The sequence below is a fragment of the Brassica napus genome, chromosome A1, assembly GCF_020379485.1.
Source record: "Brassica napus cultivar Da-Ae chromosome A1, Da-Ae, whole genome shotgun sequence".
Classification (NCBI taxonomy): domain Eukaryota; kingdom Viridiplantae; phylum Streptophyta; class Magnoliopsida; order Brassicales; family Brassicaceae; genus Brassica; species Brassica napus.
In genome coordinates this window covers 30,397,503-30,413,484 of record NC_063434.1, presented here as the reverse complement: position 1 = coordinate 30,413,484, position 15,982 = coordinate 30,397,503, and the positions used below count along the sequence as shown (strand labels likewise).

General features: G+C 32.3%; 3 protein-coding genes across 3 annotated transcripts; 2 read left to right on the top strand and 1 right to left on the bottom strand.

The window, feature by feature from the left end:
• Positions 1-61: 61 nt before the first annotated feature.
• On the bottom strand, positions 62-1,971 carry LOC125606909 (nucleolin-like). The gene is made up of 4 exons (XM_048776007.1): positions 1,791-1,971; positions 1,141-1,603; positions 869-1,042; positions 62-784 (listed from the first exon to the last, which is right to left on the bottom strand). Exons 1-4 carry the CDS (start codon positions 1,902-1,904, stop codon positions 207-209), a joined length of 1,329 nt encoding a protein of 442 aa, XP_048631964.1. The 5' UTR covers positions 1,905-1,971; the 3' UTR covers positions 62-206.
• A 226-nt stretch (positions 1,972-2,197) lies between these two features.
• LOC106435787 (uncharacterized protein At1g51745) lies at positions 2,198-5,465 on the top strand. Its single transcript, XM_013876714.3, has 5 exons — positions 2,198-2,502; positions 2,609-2,796; positions 2,878-3,368; positions 3,474-3,734; positions 3,894-5,465. The coding sequence occupies exons 2-5, from the start codon at positions 2,615-2,617 to the stop codon at positions 5,105-5,107; spliced, it is 2,148 nt and encodes a 715-aa protein (XP_013732168.2). The 5' UTR covers positions 2,198-2,502; positions 2,609-2,614; the 3' UTR covers positions 5,108-5,465.
• Positions 5,466-7,695: 2,230 nt separating this feature from the next.
• LOC106432875 lies at positions 7,696-8,913 on the top strand. The gene is made up of 2 exons (XM_013873719.2): positions 7,696-8,129; positions 8,464-8,913. Exons 1-2 carry the CDS (start codon positions 7,966-7,968, stop codon positions 8,765-8,767), a joined length of 468 nt encoding a protein of 155 aa, XP_013729173.2. The 5' UTR covers positions 7,696-7,965; the 3' UTR covers positions 8,768-8,913.
• Positions 8,914-15,982: the final 7,069 nt, after the last annotated feature.

The following is a 15,982-nucleotide window of genomic DNA, read 5'->3' as shown; positions in this document are numbered from 1 at the left end:
TTGAACAGAGAGCTCAATTGCGATTCAAATAAAATAGAGGAGAAAAATTACGAATGGAAACTAAAGAAAAATAGATTTGATTTGAAATTTTGTTTAGGTTTTCTTCAAAAAAGAAAAACAGAGCAACCTAAGAAAACAAAAGAAGCAACAGTTTTTTTGAGTAGAGAAGGAAATGATTTCAAAAGGCTAAAACAGTTTGTTCTCTACTACTCTAAGCTCTTGTGTTGTTGCTTGTTCCTGATAGCAAGTTTTTTCAGCAGCTTAGTTAGTTGCCTCACGCTAACGCCTTTAAGACTCTCTTCATCGATCATGTTCTTCTTCTTCTTAGTCTCGACCTCTGCTTCTTTTTCTCCATTGTTGTCAAGAACCATCTCCTCCTCAACATTCTCCTTGTTCTTCGTGTTGTTGTCTGCAACAGAAGACTCTTCCGATTCAGAATCTATCATTTCTCCAGTTCTCAAACTCTTCTCATCTATCTCGCTTATCTCATAATCAGACCATTCATCACTATCTGATTCTTGAGTCTTCTTGTCTGAAACTATAGCCATCTCTGATTCAGCATCCATCAGTTCATCAGCCTCGCAACTTTCTTCTGATTCTTCAGCCACCAGAACTGTTGGGACAGTGTCTACCTTAGCCACATTATCACTAGCAGAGACATTAGACTCAAATCCCTCTTGGTTTGTGTCAGCAACACCACCAGAATCATCATCATCCTCCTCTGATTCAGTTTCAGAACCATTCTTCATTTCTTCAGACTCTGAAGCTGGAACGGTGTTGGACTCTGCAAAGAAGAGAATAATGAAGAAATTCAAACACTGAAGAAAAACAATATTGATAGGTAATGATTGTGTGTGTGTGTGTATACCTGTCCCCTTCATCTGTTCCTTACAGGTTGTGGCATCAACGAAAGTGATATCACCAAGATCACCATATAAAACATCAAGATCCGGATCATTCTTCGAATCATCCCACGAATCATTTAGATCTCTCACTGAGATAGCTTCAGCGTTGTCCTCTGATTTAACCTGAAGCTTGGAGCCTGCATATATAACAATTAAACTTGATTACACACTGATCAAAAGTTAACACTGCTAATAAGAAAAAAACGGATTATGTTTTTTTTTTTTTTTTGCAAACCTTCACTTTCAGCATCTTCTTTCTTCTTTGAAGGCACATTAGTCTTCAAACTCAGGTCAGCCATGGATTCCTCAAGCAACTTGACCGATCTTCTCGTGCTGTACACCCTCTGAACCGACTCAGATGCTGCAGCTGGCTGAGCCCTCGTTGTGCTTCTCGCCGCTGGAGTTTTGCTCTCCTCCAGATTCATAGCAACTGTGGCAGCAACTCTTCTACGGCTCTGAGGTAGTGATGGATCCACGTTGGCGTTTCTGTTTTCTTGCTCCAGCTCTCCAGCTAGGGACTTGCTAGTAACAAGGCAAGAACGGGTCACAAGCTCCGATGGTTGAGTTTCATCTTTGGTCTTTCTTCGAGTCGTTCTAGCTGCAGTGCGTGCAGCGCTTGGCATATTCTTGGCTACGCTTGTTGGAGACAGGTCACGTGTGGACTCAGATTGGTTCATGAACTCCTCAATACCTTCAACCTATTAAATAAATGTTAGTATCAAATAAATATTATAAAAAAAAATGTCAATATCAAACACATCTGACTCGAGCTTGATTTCAAACAAAATGATTTATCAAATCTTAGTTACAAGATACAGATCTCATATCATTTTAACTAAATAAAGTTACTAGCTTTTGCCATTGAATATTGAAAAGAGAACTTACAATCTCAAGAGCTTTGAGAGCATCGGCCATGGCGATATTGGTCATGTTGGCTGGGATCTTGTTCTTCTTACAGAAGAACTGAAGATCTCTTCTGGTAAGACTGTCGAAATCCATTGCTAAAATATGGAGATAGAGTGATTTTGATTTGAAGAGGAAATGATGACAGCTGCAAAACGAGAAGTTTCTTGTCTGATTGTCTGAAACGGTCTGAAGGGTATATATACACACATTACTCGAAAGAGAAGCCCTACCTAAGTGACCGTTAAGGCGTCAATTTTGAAATTTTAATGGGCCTTAATATGGGCCTACAAATAAAAAGCTCAATGGGCTTCTAACTAGGTAACGTAGATAGCACGCGTTTCGAGAGCGCGTGTTAATTCAAGAAAAATACGCGGCTCGCAACCATCACCATCCGGAGGAGAAAGAGAGAGAGAGAGGCGAAAGAGAGACGGAGTCACGGAGAGGAGAGAGAGAGAGATACAAGAGGACGCGGAGGTTTCATCAGAGAGAGAATAACTAACATAGGTTATATAAACAGACGGCGGAGAGAGCAGAGAAGGAAGTTTTTTTTAAACCTAACCTTGAAGAAAGCGTGAGGTTATAGCAACTTTTACAAATCTGAATGCAAAGCTCCCTCCTCGCCGGATTCGCTTGCTTCCTTTCCGCCGCGATTTGCTTGTAGTAACGGCGGCTGAGCTGAGCTGGTTTTCAGGTAGATCGTTACTTGACCGTAGAAGAAACTGCTTTTGTTTTGAGAATGGTAGACTTTTGAGACCTGTTAGTGATATAGAATAGAGAAAGTGTGATCTTGAGTGTAGAGAGTGATGGGAAGCTCAGGATCAGGTGCGGTGGATTGGAAGGTGGGGTCGATTGTGTGGGTGAGGAGGAGGAACGGCTCGTGGTGGCCAGGGAGGATACTGGGACAAGATGATCTTGACTCTAATACTATCACCTCTCCACGATCTGGTACTCCTGTGAAGCTTCTTGGAAGAGAGGATGCAAGTGTGTAAGTCTCTTCTTGATTCTCTATAATAATTAAAAATAAATAAAAAACTCTGGATTGATTTTTTTTTGTTCATTGTTTTAGGGATTGGTATAACTTAGAGAAGTCCAAGAGGGTGAAGCCGTTTAGGTGTGGGGACTTTGATGACTGCATTGAGAAGGTGGAGACTTCGCAAGGGCTGACGGTGAGAAAGAGAGAGAAGTATGCTCGTAGAGAAGATGCTATTCTCCACGCTCTTGAGCTTGAGAAGGAGATTCTGAAGAAGGAAGTGGAAGTTGAGACTAGCAAGCCTAGGGATAACGCTCATGATATTTCTAATGGGACTTGTAACCATGTTGGTGATGATGTTATGCATTTGGAGAAAGGTAAAGTGGAAGATCATCAGCCAAGTTGTGAGGACGAGGTGCGTCCTCGAATGAGGGGATTGGTGGAGTTTGGGCTGAGAACTAGTTCTTCTAAGCGGAAGTTTTCATCTTCCAATGGTCCTGATGCTTCCTTCAAGTCTCTGGCGAGAAGCAACTCTTCAGCTTCTTCTAGTGGAGATCATAGCATGGAGAGGCCTACTTATACCCTCGGTAAGATGATTCTGCAAACTTCCCTAAGTGTGTAGTTTTTCAAGATGGCTGGAGATTAGACACTTCTGGCTCTTTTGTTATGCGAGTTTGGCTCTGTTGTTGCAGGGAAGGAGAAGACTAGGAGTTCGATGGAGGCGAAAAGGACTAAGTATATGTTTGCACCAAACGAATCTAATGATGTTTTAGATCGGCATGAGGGTTTGCCAAGCCACAGGGAGGCAATGCATTCTTCCTTTCCTGGTGGCGGCTCTCGTTATTATGACCATCCTGATTTTTTGCAAGATACTGAATATGTTTCTTCTGAGTCCGAAACTGATTCTTCTGATATGGAGGAGGATACTGATGATGACATTCACTTGCTGTCAGGTAAAGTCTTTTCTGAACGACTAAAAGCTAGTTTCTTATCATATAAATGATTCTAGTTCTTTCAGGCATTGGTTCAAGCCTTTGAAGTTTAGAAACCAAATAACCTTTTTGATTACTAAGACCACAGTTATTTAACTAGTATTGATTCTATCTTCTCAGGAGCTGGACGTCATTCAGGGCAACACAATACTTTTAATAGACATATGTCAGCAGAAGATGAAAGCACCAGTGGCGAGGAAGATTGTTACGAGTCATCTATTTCTGGCGACTCTTATCACCTTTATTCCCAAGATCCTGATAATGGAGTTGGTACGGTTTCCAAGTGGCAGCTCAAGGGGAAAAGAAACATGCGCAATCTTCCAAGAAGGTCTGCACGCAAGAGGGAAATGCATCGTAATCATCTGGAAGATGGAAGAAGATATTCTGAGTATAAGAGAAGGGGATTCGGCCAAAAGCCTATGGGCTATGGGTTAGATTCTAGTGATGGAACTGATGACACTGATCCCAACGAAAGACAGTTTGGGGATGATGATGATGATTATCGGCTGTCGACTATGTTTGCATCTGGATGTAAGAACATCTATAGCCGTGACATGCTGGACTGGGATGATGATCCTTGGGAAGGCCAGATTGGTTTGAAGAAACACGAAGGTTCAGATGCTTCTCATCGACATCTTGGAAGAAGAAAAACGTATCCTCCATTGATGGATGTTGATTTAGAAGTACAAGGAAGCTATCGGAAAGGTCCTGTCCCATTTGTCTCACTTATGAGTAAGTTAAACGGCAGAGCAATCATTGGGCATCCGGTTGAAGTCCAAGTCTTAGCAGATGGTTCCTCTGAGTCATATGAGTACTTTGGTAATGAAACAAGTTACCATGACAAACCCTTGTTACTTCCCCCTGCTTGGAAGACTGCAAGGAGGAGTAGTTCACGGGTTCCACGGCTGCATCGGTTATCATCATCGCTTGAAGCCGATCCTGAGGATCATTCTCCGACAGATCAGGGACGAAAACCACTGCTTAGGAAGCTTGGTTCGGGAAACTTTAGTAATGATGGTGACTCGGTGAGGAGAGGCAATCTAATGGGGATTCCACGACCACCTGGAGAAAGAAAGAAGTTGCTGAAGAACACAAACGCAACCCCTAGTCAAAAGACAAGGGCACTATCTTCGTTCAGCAGCGAACAAGCACTACACGGGGTAAAGGCGTCGGGGGATCGAACTCACGAGCTCTCTAACAGACGGGTGTTACCGGGACCACCAACCGTGGCCTGCATACCGGTCAAACTAGTATTTAGCAGATTACTGGAGAAGATAAATAGACCATCGTCAAAACCAACTGTGAAAGGCTTCAACGAGAGAAGCGATCAATAACAAGAGTTCTCTACTCGAGCCAAAACGAGATTTACAGCTACCAAAAGTATAACCATTTGGTTTTTTTGTGGACTGTGAATCACGTTCATCAGGCTTTTGATTATGTGATGACTCTTGAGGGAAAGATAGTAGTAGGGAGAAGAATTTACGTAGAGAGACTCTGGTTACTTCCTCGTACAGATCAGGTGAAGAGTTTAGAACATTGATACCACTGGTTCGTTTTGTATATTTTTCATTCTCTCGAGAAGAAAGCTTTGTCTCTTTGATTTAGTTCCAGCTTTAGATTTATAGTCTTAGATGGTTTTTCACTTGCTGTATCTTTGCTGGCTAATTAATTTACACATTATCAATTTTTGTTCTTCAGAGATCATTTTATGGTCTGTTGTTTGGTCAAAGGGTGGATCAACCGGTTTAGACTTATTTATTGAGAATTCGGCCAAAAAAAACACGAACTTTTCACGAATTGCCAAAGAAAACCTGTACACGAGCTTAGCCAAAAAAATCATTTACTTTTATTGACTTTTTTAGTTTATTAATAAACTTAAAATTGACTTGCCAATTTAGCACGCCGTGAACTCACAGTTAACACAGTGTTAACTAGACACTAAATGTTGGCGTTAAGTGAAACGACGTCGTTTCATCTCATTTGAAAACGACGTCGTTTTACATGATTTGAAAAAACAATCATGTAAACCCCTGGATTCGAACTCGGATTGGTTGGTTCAATTGTCAAGGTCTTTTACCATTGGGCTAGTGAAACTTTCAATGTACTTACTAACATGTTTACTTTTATTTGGTACTGATTGAATATAAAAATATTCTCTAAAAACTTAAAAAGATCTTTAAAATTCCAAAAAATTGAAAAATAAGAAATTTTTTATAAAATTAATTTTGAAATTAAAATTGAAAATAAATTTTATTTTTCTTTTTAAATAATAAAAACTCTTCCAAAATTTTCTAAAAAATTAAAACGATCTTCAAATTCCAAAAAATTGAAAAAAATAAAGAAATTTTTTATAAAATTAATTTTGAAATTAAAATTGAAAATAAAATAAATTTTTTCTTTTAAAAATATAAAATTTTACTTCTCTTAAAAAAAATAAAAAAAATCTTCCAAAATTTTCATAAAATCAATTTTGAATTAAAATTAAAATATATTTTTTTTCTTTAAAAAAATCAAAAAATTTCCAAAATTTTCATTTAAAAAAAAAGTTCTAGTTTTTTTAAAAATTATAATAAAATGCAAAAAATTAAAGTTACAATTATCAACTTTTTATGTGTGTATAATTAATTTCAACTTTTAGCAAATGTATTAAAAAAATTGAAAATTTTGGAAGTTTTTTATTTTTTGAAAAGAAAAAATAAAATTTTATTTTCTATTTTAATTTTAAAATTAATTTTATAAAAAATTTCTATATTTTTTCAATTTTTTGGAATTTTAAAGATCTTTTTAAGTTTTTTGAAAATTTTGGAAGAGTTTTTATTTTTTAAAAAGAAAAATAAAATATTATTTTTAATTTTAATTTCTAAATTAATTTTATAAAAGTCTTCTTTGTTTTTTTATTTTTTTTTGGAATTTTACAGATCTTAGAAAAAATTTTATATTTAATATGTACCAAATAAAAGTAAACATGTTAGTAAATATATTGAAAGTGCCAGTAGTCCAGTGGTAAAATACTTTGTTGTTTGATCAACCAACCTGGGTTCGAATCCAGGGATTTACATATTTTTAATTTCAAATCATGTAAAACGACGTCGTTTCATCTCATTTGAAAACGACGTCGTTTCACTTAACGCCAACAATAAACGACGTCAAATATTTCTGTTAAATTTATTGACGGCGTGCTAAATTGGCAAGTCAGCGAAAACATTGTTAATTAATTCTAAAGTCAATGAAAGTTTGGTGTTTTTTGGTCAGCCTAAAAGTTCATGTTTCTTTTGGCAATTTGTAAAAAGTTAAAGTTTTTTTTGGTCGAATTCTCCTTATTTATTTATGTTTTTCCAGAATAGATTTAATTTTAGGCTCATGATTGATTATGGAACGGATGAAATAAAATTTGGTAAAGGTTTGATTTAGTTTTGTAGACCGAAAGAAACTTCTCAAAATCTATAACCAAGCGCAGCTTTTGGTTTTATGAAGGGCTGGACTTCAGCACTGTTTGGTTGACTTTGGGTTTTGTTTAAGATGAATTTCACCAAATCGTTTCAGAACTTGGAAGGCTGTTCAGGACATTATACAGTTTGTTTGCAGGGCCCAAAGAATCTAATCATGTGCGAAGGGCCCGTAGGAACGGTCCATATACATAAAATAAAGTTTATGTTATCAATCATGGCTCAAAAAGTCACTGAATCTGTTCAACATACTTCGACACGTATCGTTAGATTCGTCACACAGAGATTCTCGATGACCTTGTTCTCTGTGCCATCTGTTTCCACCCACCACGTAACATGCATCTCAATCTCCGTCCATTTCTCAGCTCTTTTCACGTGTCATGATCGGGTACAACACATTCCCAAAATATCTTATCTCCGACCAGAAAAAACTTTATTATATAAACGACCGCAAAACCAGAACCCATGTTCATGGGCGTGAACATGTTACTTTGAGAAACAGATTTCACAAGATAATGTTTTATATTCGAATATTCATTACGTACCTTCTCCAAAGTTAGATACAAATATGCAATTTTTAAAACATTTTAAAGACAAAAATCTACCAATAAAGTATCAATTAATTGTAATTATGGACCTGACTATATATAGACGCTCGTCATCATTGTAATAAAATTGTTTGTATATAAAAAGGGCACTGTTTCTATGCTCAAGTCTTGATAAATTAGAAGGAAGAGAAAAAAAAAATGCATTATCAAGAACAGATGGAGTCTCTTATGTTGGGTGAAGAACGCAGACGCGAAAACTGCGTTAGAGACGCAGACGCGGACACAGATGAAGGTTTTAACTCTCCCTCTTCTTTTCCAAACTCTCCTGACGAATCAGACCGTCGCAGTTCTTCTTCTTCAAGGTAAGAACAATCAAAGAGTTTTCGTTTATTTACCCCGGTGTTTAGAGTTTTTCGTTTATTTGCCCCTGAGTTTAGATCTTGTTAGATTAAGCCCCAACATTTAGTGTCTATTTGTAAATTTTAGGGTATTTTCTTATAGTCCTATAGTTTTTCTGTAAATTAAGGGATATAGTACGAGAAGATTTAATTTTGTTCAAAATTGTTGTGTATTTGTAAATTTTAGGGTATTTTCTTATAATCCTATAGTTTAGGGATATAATACGAAAAGCTTTAAATTTTGTTCAAAATTGTTGTGTATTTGTAATTTTTATATTTTTGAAAATGTTCACGACAGGAGAGGATTGTCAAAACATTACAGAGGCAAGTCACAGTCCTTCACGTCGTTGTCGGAAGCGCTGACAGTAGAAGATCTCGCGAAACCCGAGAATCCTCTCAACGCAAAGCTGAAGCAGCGACGGGAGAGCTCTCACTGTCGACGATTATCCGGTTGCGGCGGTGCATCGCAGCAAAATCTAGCTGGCCACGACGCTTTCTTCGCCGGAAACGATAGGCAGCCGAGACTTTCCGGTAACAGACTGCCTCCGAGAGCTCAGACGCTTTCGGCGGCTCACATATCGGCTTTGCTCACTCGAACCTGAACCGGGAAGCTTTTAGTTTATTTGTTTATCTAAACCGGAATAGAACCGGGTTTCGTTTGGGATGATGTTTCCTCGAGCTTCAGTCTTCTGAATTGTGTGAGAATGTATAAATTATAAGTATTTAGACTCTTATGATCGTTTCGTAATTTTCAGTTTTAATCTTAAATTAGCTCAAGCCGAACTTTACTGTATTCTATGGTACTATACACAAGAGATTTGGGAACTTTTGAAAATACAAAAAGATCTAGGACGCTTTTATGAACATAATAAGATATGGGTTAATTCGGCAAATAACAGCAGTATGGGACAGCATGATTAAATACTGAATAAGTTAGAATGGTTTAGTAAATAATAGCAGTTGTGGACACTTTGGTGTATATACAAAAGAAGTTGGGGTGGTTTAATAAATATCATAGGATCTGGGGCCTGTTCGTGAATGCCATCTGAATTGGGGTAAATACTAAAATTCTGGGGAGTTTTATAAATTGTTCTTTCTAAGTAAATGTTAAATTTACTAAACCAAAAAACAAAGGATCCAACATTGTTTAGAAAGTCTTTTGAGTTAGTTACTTTGAATGAATAACCACCATACTTACCACAACTTAAAAGTTAAAACACGAAAAAGGCCTATTTGAACATGAAATTTGCCTGTGTTCAAAAAAAAAAAAAGAACATGAAATTTGCCTTTCGTGCCTATTTCTTTCCGAACTTTGTAGTACTGCATATTTCATACTCAACTAAGTAAAAGTCCAAATATACTATATAAACTTTAATGCATCGTGCTTTTTCATTCCCGAACTTTTAGTAATGAATATTATATACTGAAGTAAACAAAAATTCAAAAATATTACACGAACTCTTAAAATTGTGTTTCTATATATATTGTATGTCAAAGGTGTTAGTCACCCATTAATTTATCAAAACAACGTCATTTTGGATAACATCTATAAACCAAAATAACTTTCTTGTATAAATTGTGTAAACATTAACTTATATATATTTTTATCAAATAAATCTATAATTACTTATGATTTTAAATTTACCTTTAAAAATTATTATTTTATAAGTTTAAATTATTATTATTAATTCAAATATTTACTTTATGCTTGTCCACCAGTGTGAGAGTTTGAAACTCCCAAAAAATAAATTTTAACTTTAGAGAATTTATCCAAGATAACGCGTTTTGATGCAACTATGCATTAAAAAAAAAGAGTATTATGAAGTTTTACTAAATTAATTTATAAAAATAATTAAACGGTGCTTATTTACCATGAAAAAGAGTTTAGCATACATTAAGAAAAATTTAGAATATAGTTAGAAATTAAAAAAAAACACTAAAGATTATAGGGTTCAGTATATAAAGTATTTACCAAAAACTCAGTATTTTCTTAGGGGTAAACAAATAGATTTTGACAAAATTTCAAAAAATACGACAATATTTTTTTAATGCCTAATTGCATCCTGCACTAACATATGATTATGTTCAAAGAGATTTAGAGCCTTTGTTGTCTCCAATTTTCAAGAAAATAATTATTTTATAGTAGTTGTTTCATCGATTTAGGGACTATTATGAAGTTTTACTAAATTAATTGATAAAAAAATTATAACGATTCTCATATACCATGAAAAGAGCTTAAAATACATTAATACAAATATAGAATGTGGTTATAAATTTTAAAACAACACTAAAGATTATAGGCTTCAGTATATAAAGTATTTACCAAAAACTCAATATTTTCGAAGGGGTTAACACATGGACTTTGGGAAAATTTCAAAAAAATGAAAATATTGTTTTAATGCATAGTTGCATCCTGCACTAACCTATGATAATGTTCAAAGAGGTTTGGAGCCTTTGTTATCTCCGTTTTTCAAGAAAATAGTTATTTTATAGTAGTTGTTTCATTGATTTATGGAGTATTATAAAATTTACTAAATTAATTGATAAGCAAATTATAACGATTCCCATATACCATGAAAAAGAGCTTAAAATATATTAATACAAATGTAGAATGTGGTTAGAAATTTTTAAACGACACTAAAGATTATATAAGCTTTGGTATATAAAGTATTTACCAAAAACTCAATATATTCGAAGGGGTTAACACACGGATTTTGAGAAAATTTCAAAAAATATGAATATAAGGTTTTAATGCATAGTATAATCATACACTAACCTATGATGATGTTCAATGAGATTTGGAGCCTTTGTTGTCTCCGTTTTTCAAGAAAATATTGATTGTGCAGTGGTTATTCCATCGATTTATGGAGTATTATGAAGTTTTATTAAATTAATTGATTAAAAAATTATAAAGATTCCCATATACCATGAAAAATAGCTTAAAATACATTAATACAAATGTAGAATGTAGTTAGAAATTTTAAAACAACACTAAAGATTATAGGCTTCAATATCTAAAGTATTTACCAAAAACTCAATATTTTCGAAGGGGTTAACACATGGATTTTGAGAAAATTTCATAAAATATGACAATATCATTTTAATGCATAGTTGCATCCTGCACTAACCTTTGATGATGCACAAAGAGATTTGGAGCCTTTGTTGTCTCCTTTTTTCAAGAAAATAGTTATTTTATAGTGGTTATTCCATCGATTTAGAAAGTATTATGAAGTTTTACTAAATTAATTGATAAACAAATTATAACGATTAACACATACCATAAAAAGAGCTTAAAATACATAAATACAAATTTGGAATGTAGTTAGAAATTTTAAACAACACTAAAGATTATAGGTTTCACTATATAAAGTATTTACCAAAAACTCAATATTTTCGAAGGGGTTGCACATGAATTTTGAGAAAATTTCATAAAATATGATAATATTTTTTTAATGCATAGTTGCATCCCGCACTAACCTATGATGATGTTCAATGAGATTTGGAGCCTTTGTTGTCTCCGTTTTTCAAGAAAATAGTTATTTTATAGTAGTTGTTTCATCGATTTAGTGAGTATTATGAAGTTTTACTAAATTAATTGATAAACAAATTATAACGATTCTCATATACCATGAAAAAGAGCTTAAAATACATTAGTACAAATGTAGAATGTGGTTAGAAACTTTAAAACAACACTAAAGATTATAGGCTTCAGTATATAAAGTATTTACCAAAAACTCAATATTTTCGAAGGGGTTAACACATGGATTTTGAGAAAATTTCAAAAAATATGATAATGTTGTTTTAATGCATAGTTTCATCTTGCACTAACCTATGATGATGTTCAAATATATTTGGAGCATTTGTTGTCTACGTTTTTCAAAAAAATAGTGATTTTATAGTGTTTATTCCATCGATATAAGGAGTATTATGAAGTTTTATTAAATTAATTGATAAACAAATTATAACGATTAACACATACCATGAAAAAGAGTTTAAATAGATAAATACAAATGTAGAATGTGGTTAGAAATTTTAAAACAACACTAAAGATTATAGGCTTCAGTATATAAAATATTTATCAAAACATCAATATTTTTGAAGGGGTTAACACATGGATTTTGAGAAAATTTTATAAAATATGAAAATATTTTTTTAATGCATATTTGCATCATGTACTAACCTATGATGAAGTTCAATGAGATTTGGAGCCTTTGTTGTCTCTGTTTTTCAAGAAAATAGTTATTTTATAGTAGTTGTTATATCATTGATTTAGGGAGTATTATGAAGTTTTACTAAATTAATTGAGAAACAAATTATAACGATTCTCATATACCATGAAAAAGAGCTTAAAATACATTAGTACAAATGTAGAATGTGGTTAGAAATTTTAAAACAACACTAAACATTATAGGCTTCAATATATAAAGTATTTACCAAAAACTCAATATTTTCGAAGGGGTTAACACCTGGACTTTGAGAAAATTTCAAAAATATGATAATATTATTTTAATGCATAGTTTCATCTTGCACTAACCTATGATGATGTTCAAAGAGATTTGAAGCCTTTGTTTTTCAATAAAAGAGTTATATTATAGTGGTTATTCAGTCAATTTAGAAAGTATTATGAAGTTTTATAAAATTAATTGATAAAAATATTATAACGATTAACACATACCATGAAAAAGAGCTTAAATACATAAATACAAATGTAGAATGTAGTTAGAAATTTGAAAACAACACTAAAGATTATAGGCTTCAGTATATAAAATATTTTCCAAAAACTCAATATTTTCGAAGGGGTTGCACATGGATTTTGAGAAAATTTCAAAACTATATGAAAATATTTTTTTAATGCATAGTTGCATCCTGCACTAACCTATGATGATGTTCAATGAGATTTGGAGCCTTTGTTGTCTCGTTTTTCCAAGAAAATAGTGATTTTATAATGGTTATTCTATCGATTTAGAAAGTATTATGAAGTTTTACTAAACTAATTGATAAAAAAATTATAACGATTTCCATATACCATGAAAACAAGCTTAAAATACATTAATACAAATTTAGAATGTGGTTATAAATTTTAAAACAACACTAAAGATTATAGGCTTCAATATATAAAGTATTTACCAAAAACTCAATATTTTCGAAGGGGTTAACAGATGGATTTTGAGAAAATTTTATAAAATATGGTTTTAATGCATAGTTTTATCCTGCACTAACCTATGATGATGTTCAAAGAGATTTGGAGCCTTTGTTGTCTCCGTTTTTCTAGAAAATAGTTATTTTATAGTGGTTATTCCATCGATTTAGGGAGTATTATGAAGTTTTACTTAATTAATTGATAAAAAAATAATAATGATTCCCATATACCATGAAAAAGAGATTAAAATACATTAATACAAATGTAGAAAGTGGTTAGAAATTTTAAAACAACACTAAAGATTATAGGGTTAAGTATATAAAGTATTTACCAAAAACTCAATATTTTCGAAGGGGTTAACACATGGATTTTGAGAAAATTTCAAAAAATATGACAATATTTTTTTAATGCATAGTTGCATCCTGCACTTACCTATGATGATGTTCAAAGATGTTTGGAGCCTTTGTTGTCTCCGGTTTTCTAGAAAATAGTTATTTTATAGTAGTTATTTTATCAATTTAGGGAGAATTATGAAGTTTTACTAAATTAATTGATAAACAAATTATTAATATTCCCATATACCATGAAAAGAACTTAAAATACATTAATACAAATATAGAATTTGGTTAGAAATTTTTAAACAACACTAAATATTATAGGCTTCAGTATATAAAGTAATTACTAAAAATTCAATATTTTCGAAGGGGTTACACATGGATTTTGAGAAATTTTTTAAAAATATGACAATATTTTTTAATGCATAGTTGCATCCTGAACTAGCATATGATAATGTTCAAAGAGGTTTGGAGCCTTTGTTGTCTCTGTTTTTCAAGAAAATATTGATTTTATAGTGGTTATTCCATCGATTTAGGGAGTATTATGAAGTTTTATTAAATTAATTGATTAAAAAATTATAATGATTCCTATTTGTCATGAAAAAGAGCTTAAAATACATTAATACAAATGTAGAATGTGGTTAGAAATTTTAAAACAACACTAAAGATTAGAGACTTCAATATATAAAGTATTAACCAAAAACTCAATATTTTCGAAGGGGTTAACACATGAATTTTGAGAAAATTTCATAAAATATGACAATATTTTTTTAATGCATAGTTTCATCATGCACTAACTTATGATGATGTTCAAAGAGATTTGGAGCCTCTGTTGTCTCCCTTTTTCAAGAAAATAGTTATGTTATAGTGGTTATTTCGTCGATTTAGAGAGTATTATGAAGTTTTACTAAATTAATTGATAAAAGAATTATAATGATTCCCATATTCCATGAAAAAAGCTTAAAATACATTAATACAAATGTAGAAAGTGGTTAGAAATTTTAAAACAACACTAAATATTATAGGCTTAAGTATATAAAGTATTTACCAAAAACTCAATATTTTCGAAGGGGTTAACATATGGATTTTGAGAAAATTTCAAAAAATATGACAATATTTTTTTAATGCATAGTTGAATCCTGCACTTATCTATGATGATGTTCAAAGAGGTTTGTAGCCTTTCTTGTCTCCGGTTTTCAAGAAAATAGTTATTTTATAGTAATTATTTCCTCGATTTAGGGAGTATTATGAAGTTTTACTAATATAATTGATAAAAAAATTTAACGATTCCCATATACGATGAAAAAGAGCTTAAAATACATTAATACAAATGTAGAATGTGGTTAGAAATACTTAAACAACACTAAAGATTATAGGCTTCAGTATATAAAGTATTTACCAAAAACTCAATATTTTCGAAGGGGTTACACCTGGATTTTGAGAAAACTTCAAAAAATATGACAATATTGTTTTAATGCATAGTTGCATCCTGCACTAGCCTATTATAATGTTCAAAGAGGTTTGAAGCCTTTTTTTGTCTCTGTTTTTCAAGAAAATATTGATTTTATAGTGGTTATTCAATAGATTTAGGGAGTATTATTAAGTTTTACTAAATTAATTGATAAAAAAATTATAACGATTCTCATATACCATGAAAAAGAGCTTAAAATACATTAATACAAATGTAGAATATGGTTAGAAATTTTTAAACAACACTAAAGATTATAGGGTTCAGTATATAAAGTATTTACCAAAAACTAAATATTTTTGAAGGGGTTACACATGGATTTTGAGAAAATTTCAAAAAATATGATAATATTGTTTTAATGCATAGTTACATCCTGCACTAGCCTATGATGATCTTCAAAGAGATTTAGAGCCTTTGTTGTCTCCGTTTTTCAAGAAAATAGTTATTTTATAGTGGTTATTCCATCGATTTAGGGAGTATTATGAAGTTTTACTAAATTAATTTATGAAAAAATAATAATGATTCCCATATACCTTGAAAAAGAGCTTAAAATACATTAATACAAGTGTAGAAAGTGGTTAGAAATTTTAAAACAACACTAAAGATTATAGACTTCAGTATATAAAGTATTTACCAAAAACTCAATATTTTCGAAGGGGTTAACACATGGACTTTGAGAAAATTTCAAAAATATGATAATATTATTTTAATGCATAGTTTCATCTTGCACTAATCTATGATGATGTTCAAAGAGATTTGGAGCCATTGTTTTTCAAGAAAGGAGTTATATTATAGTGGTTATTCCATCGATTTATAAAGTATTATGAAGTTTTATAAAATTAATTGATAAACAAATTATAACGATTAACACATA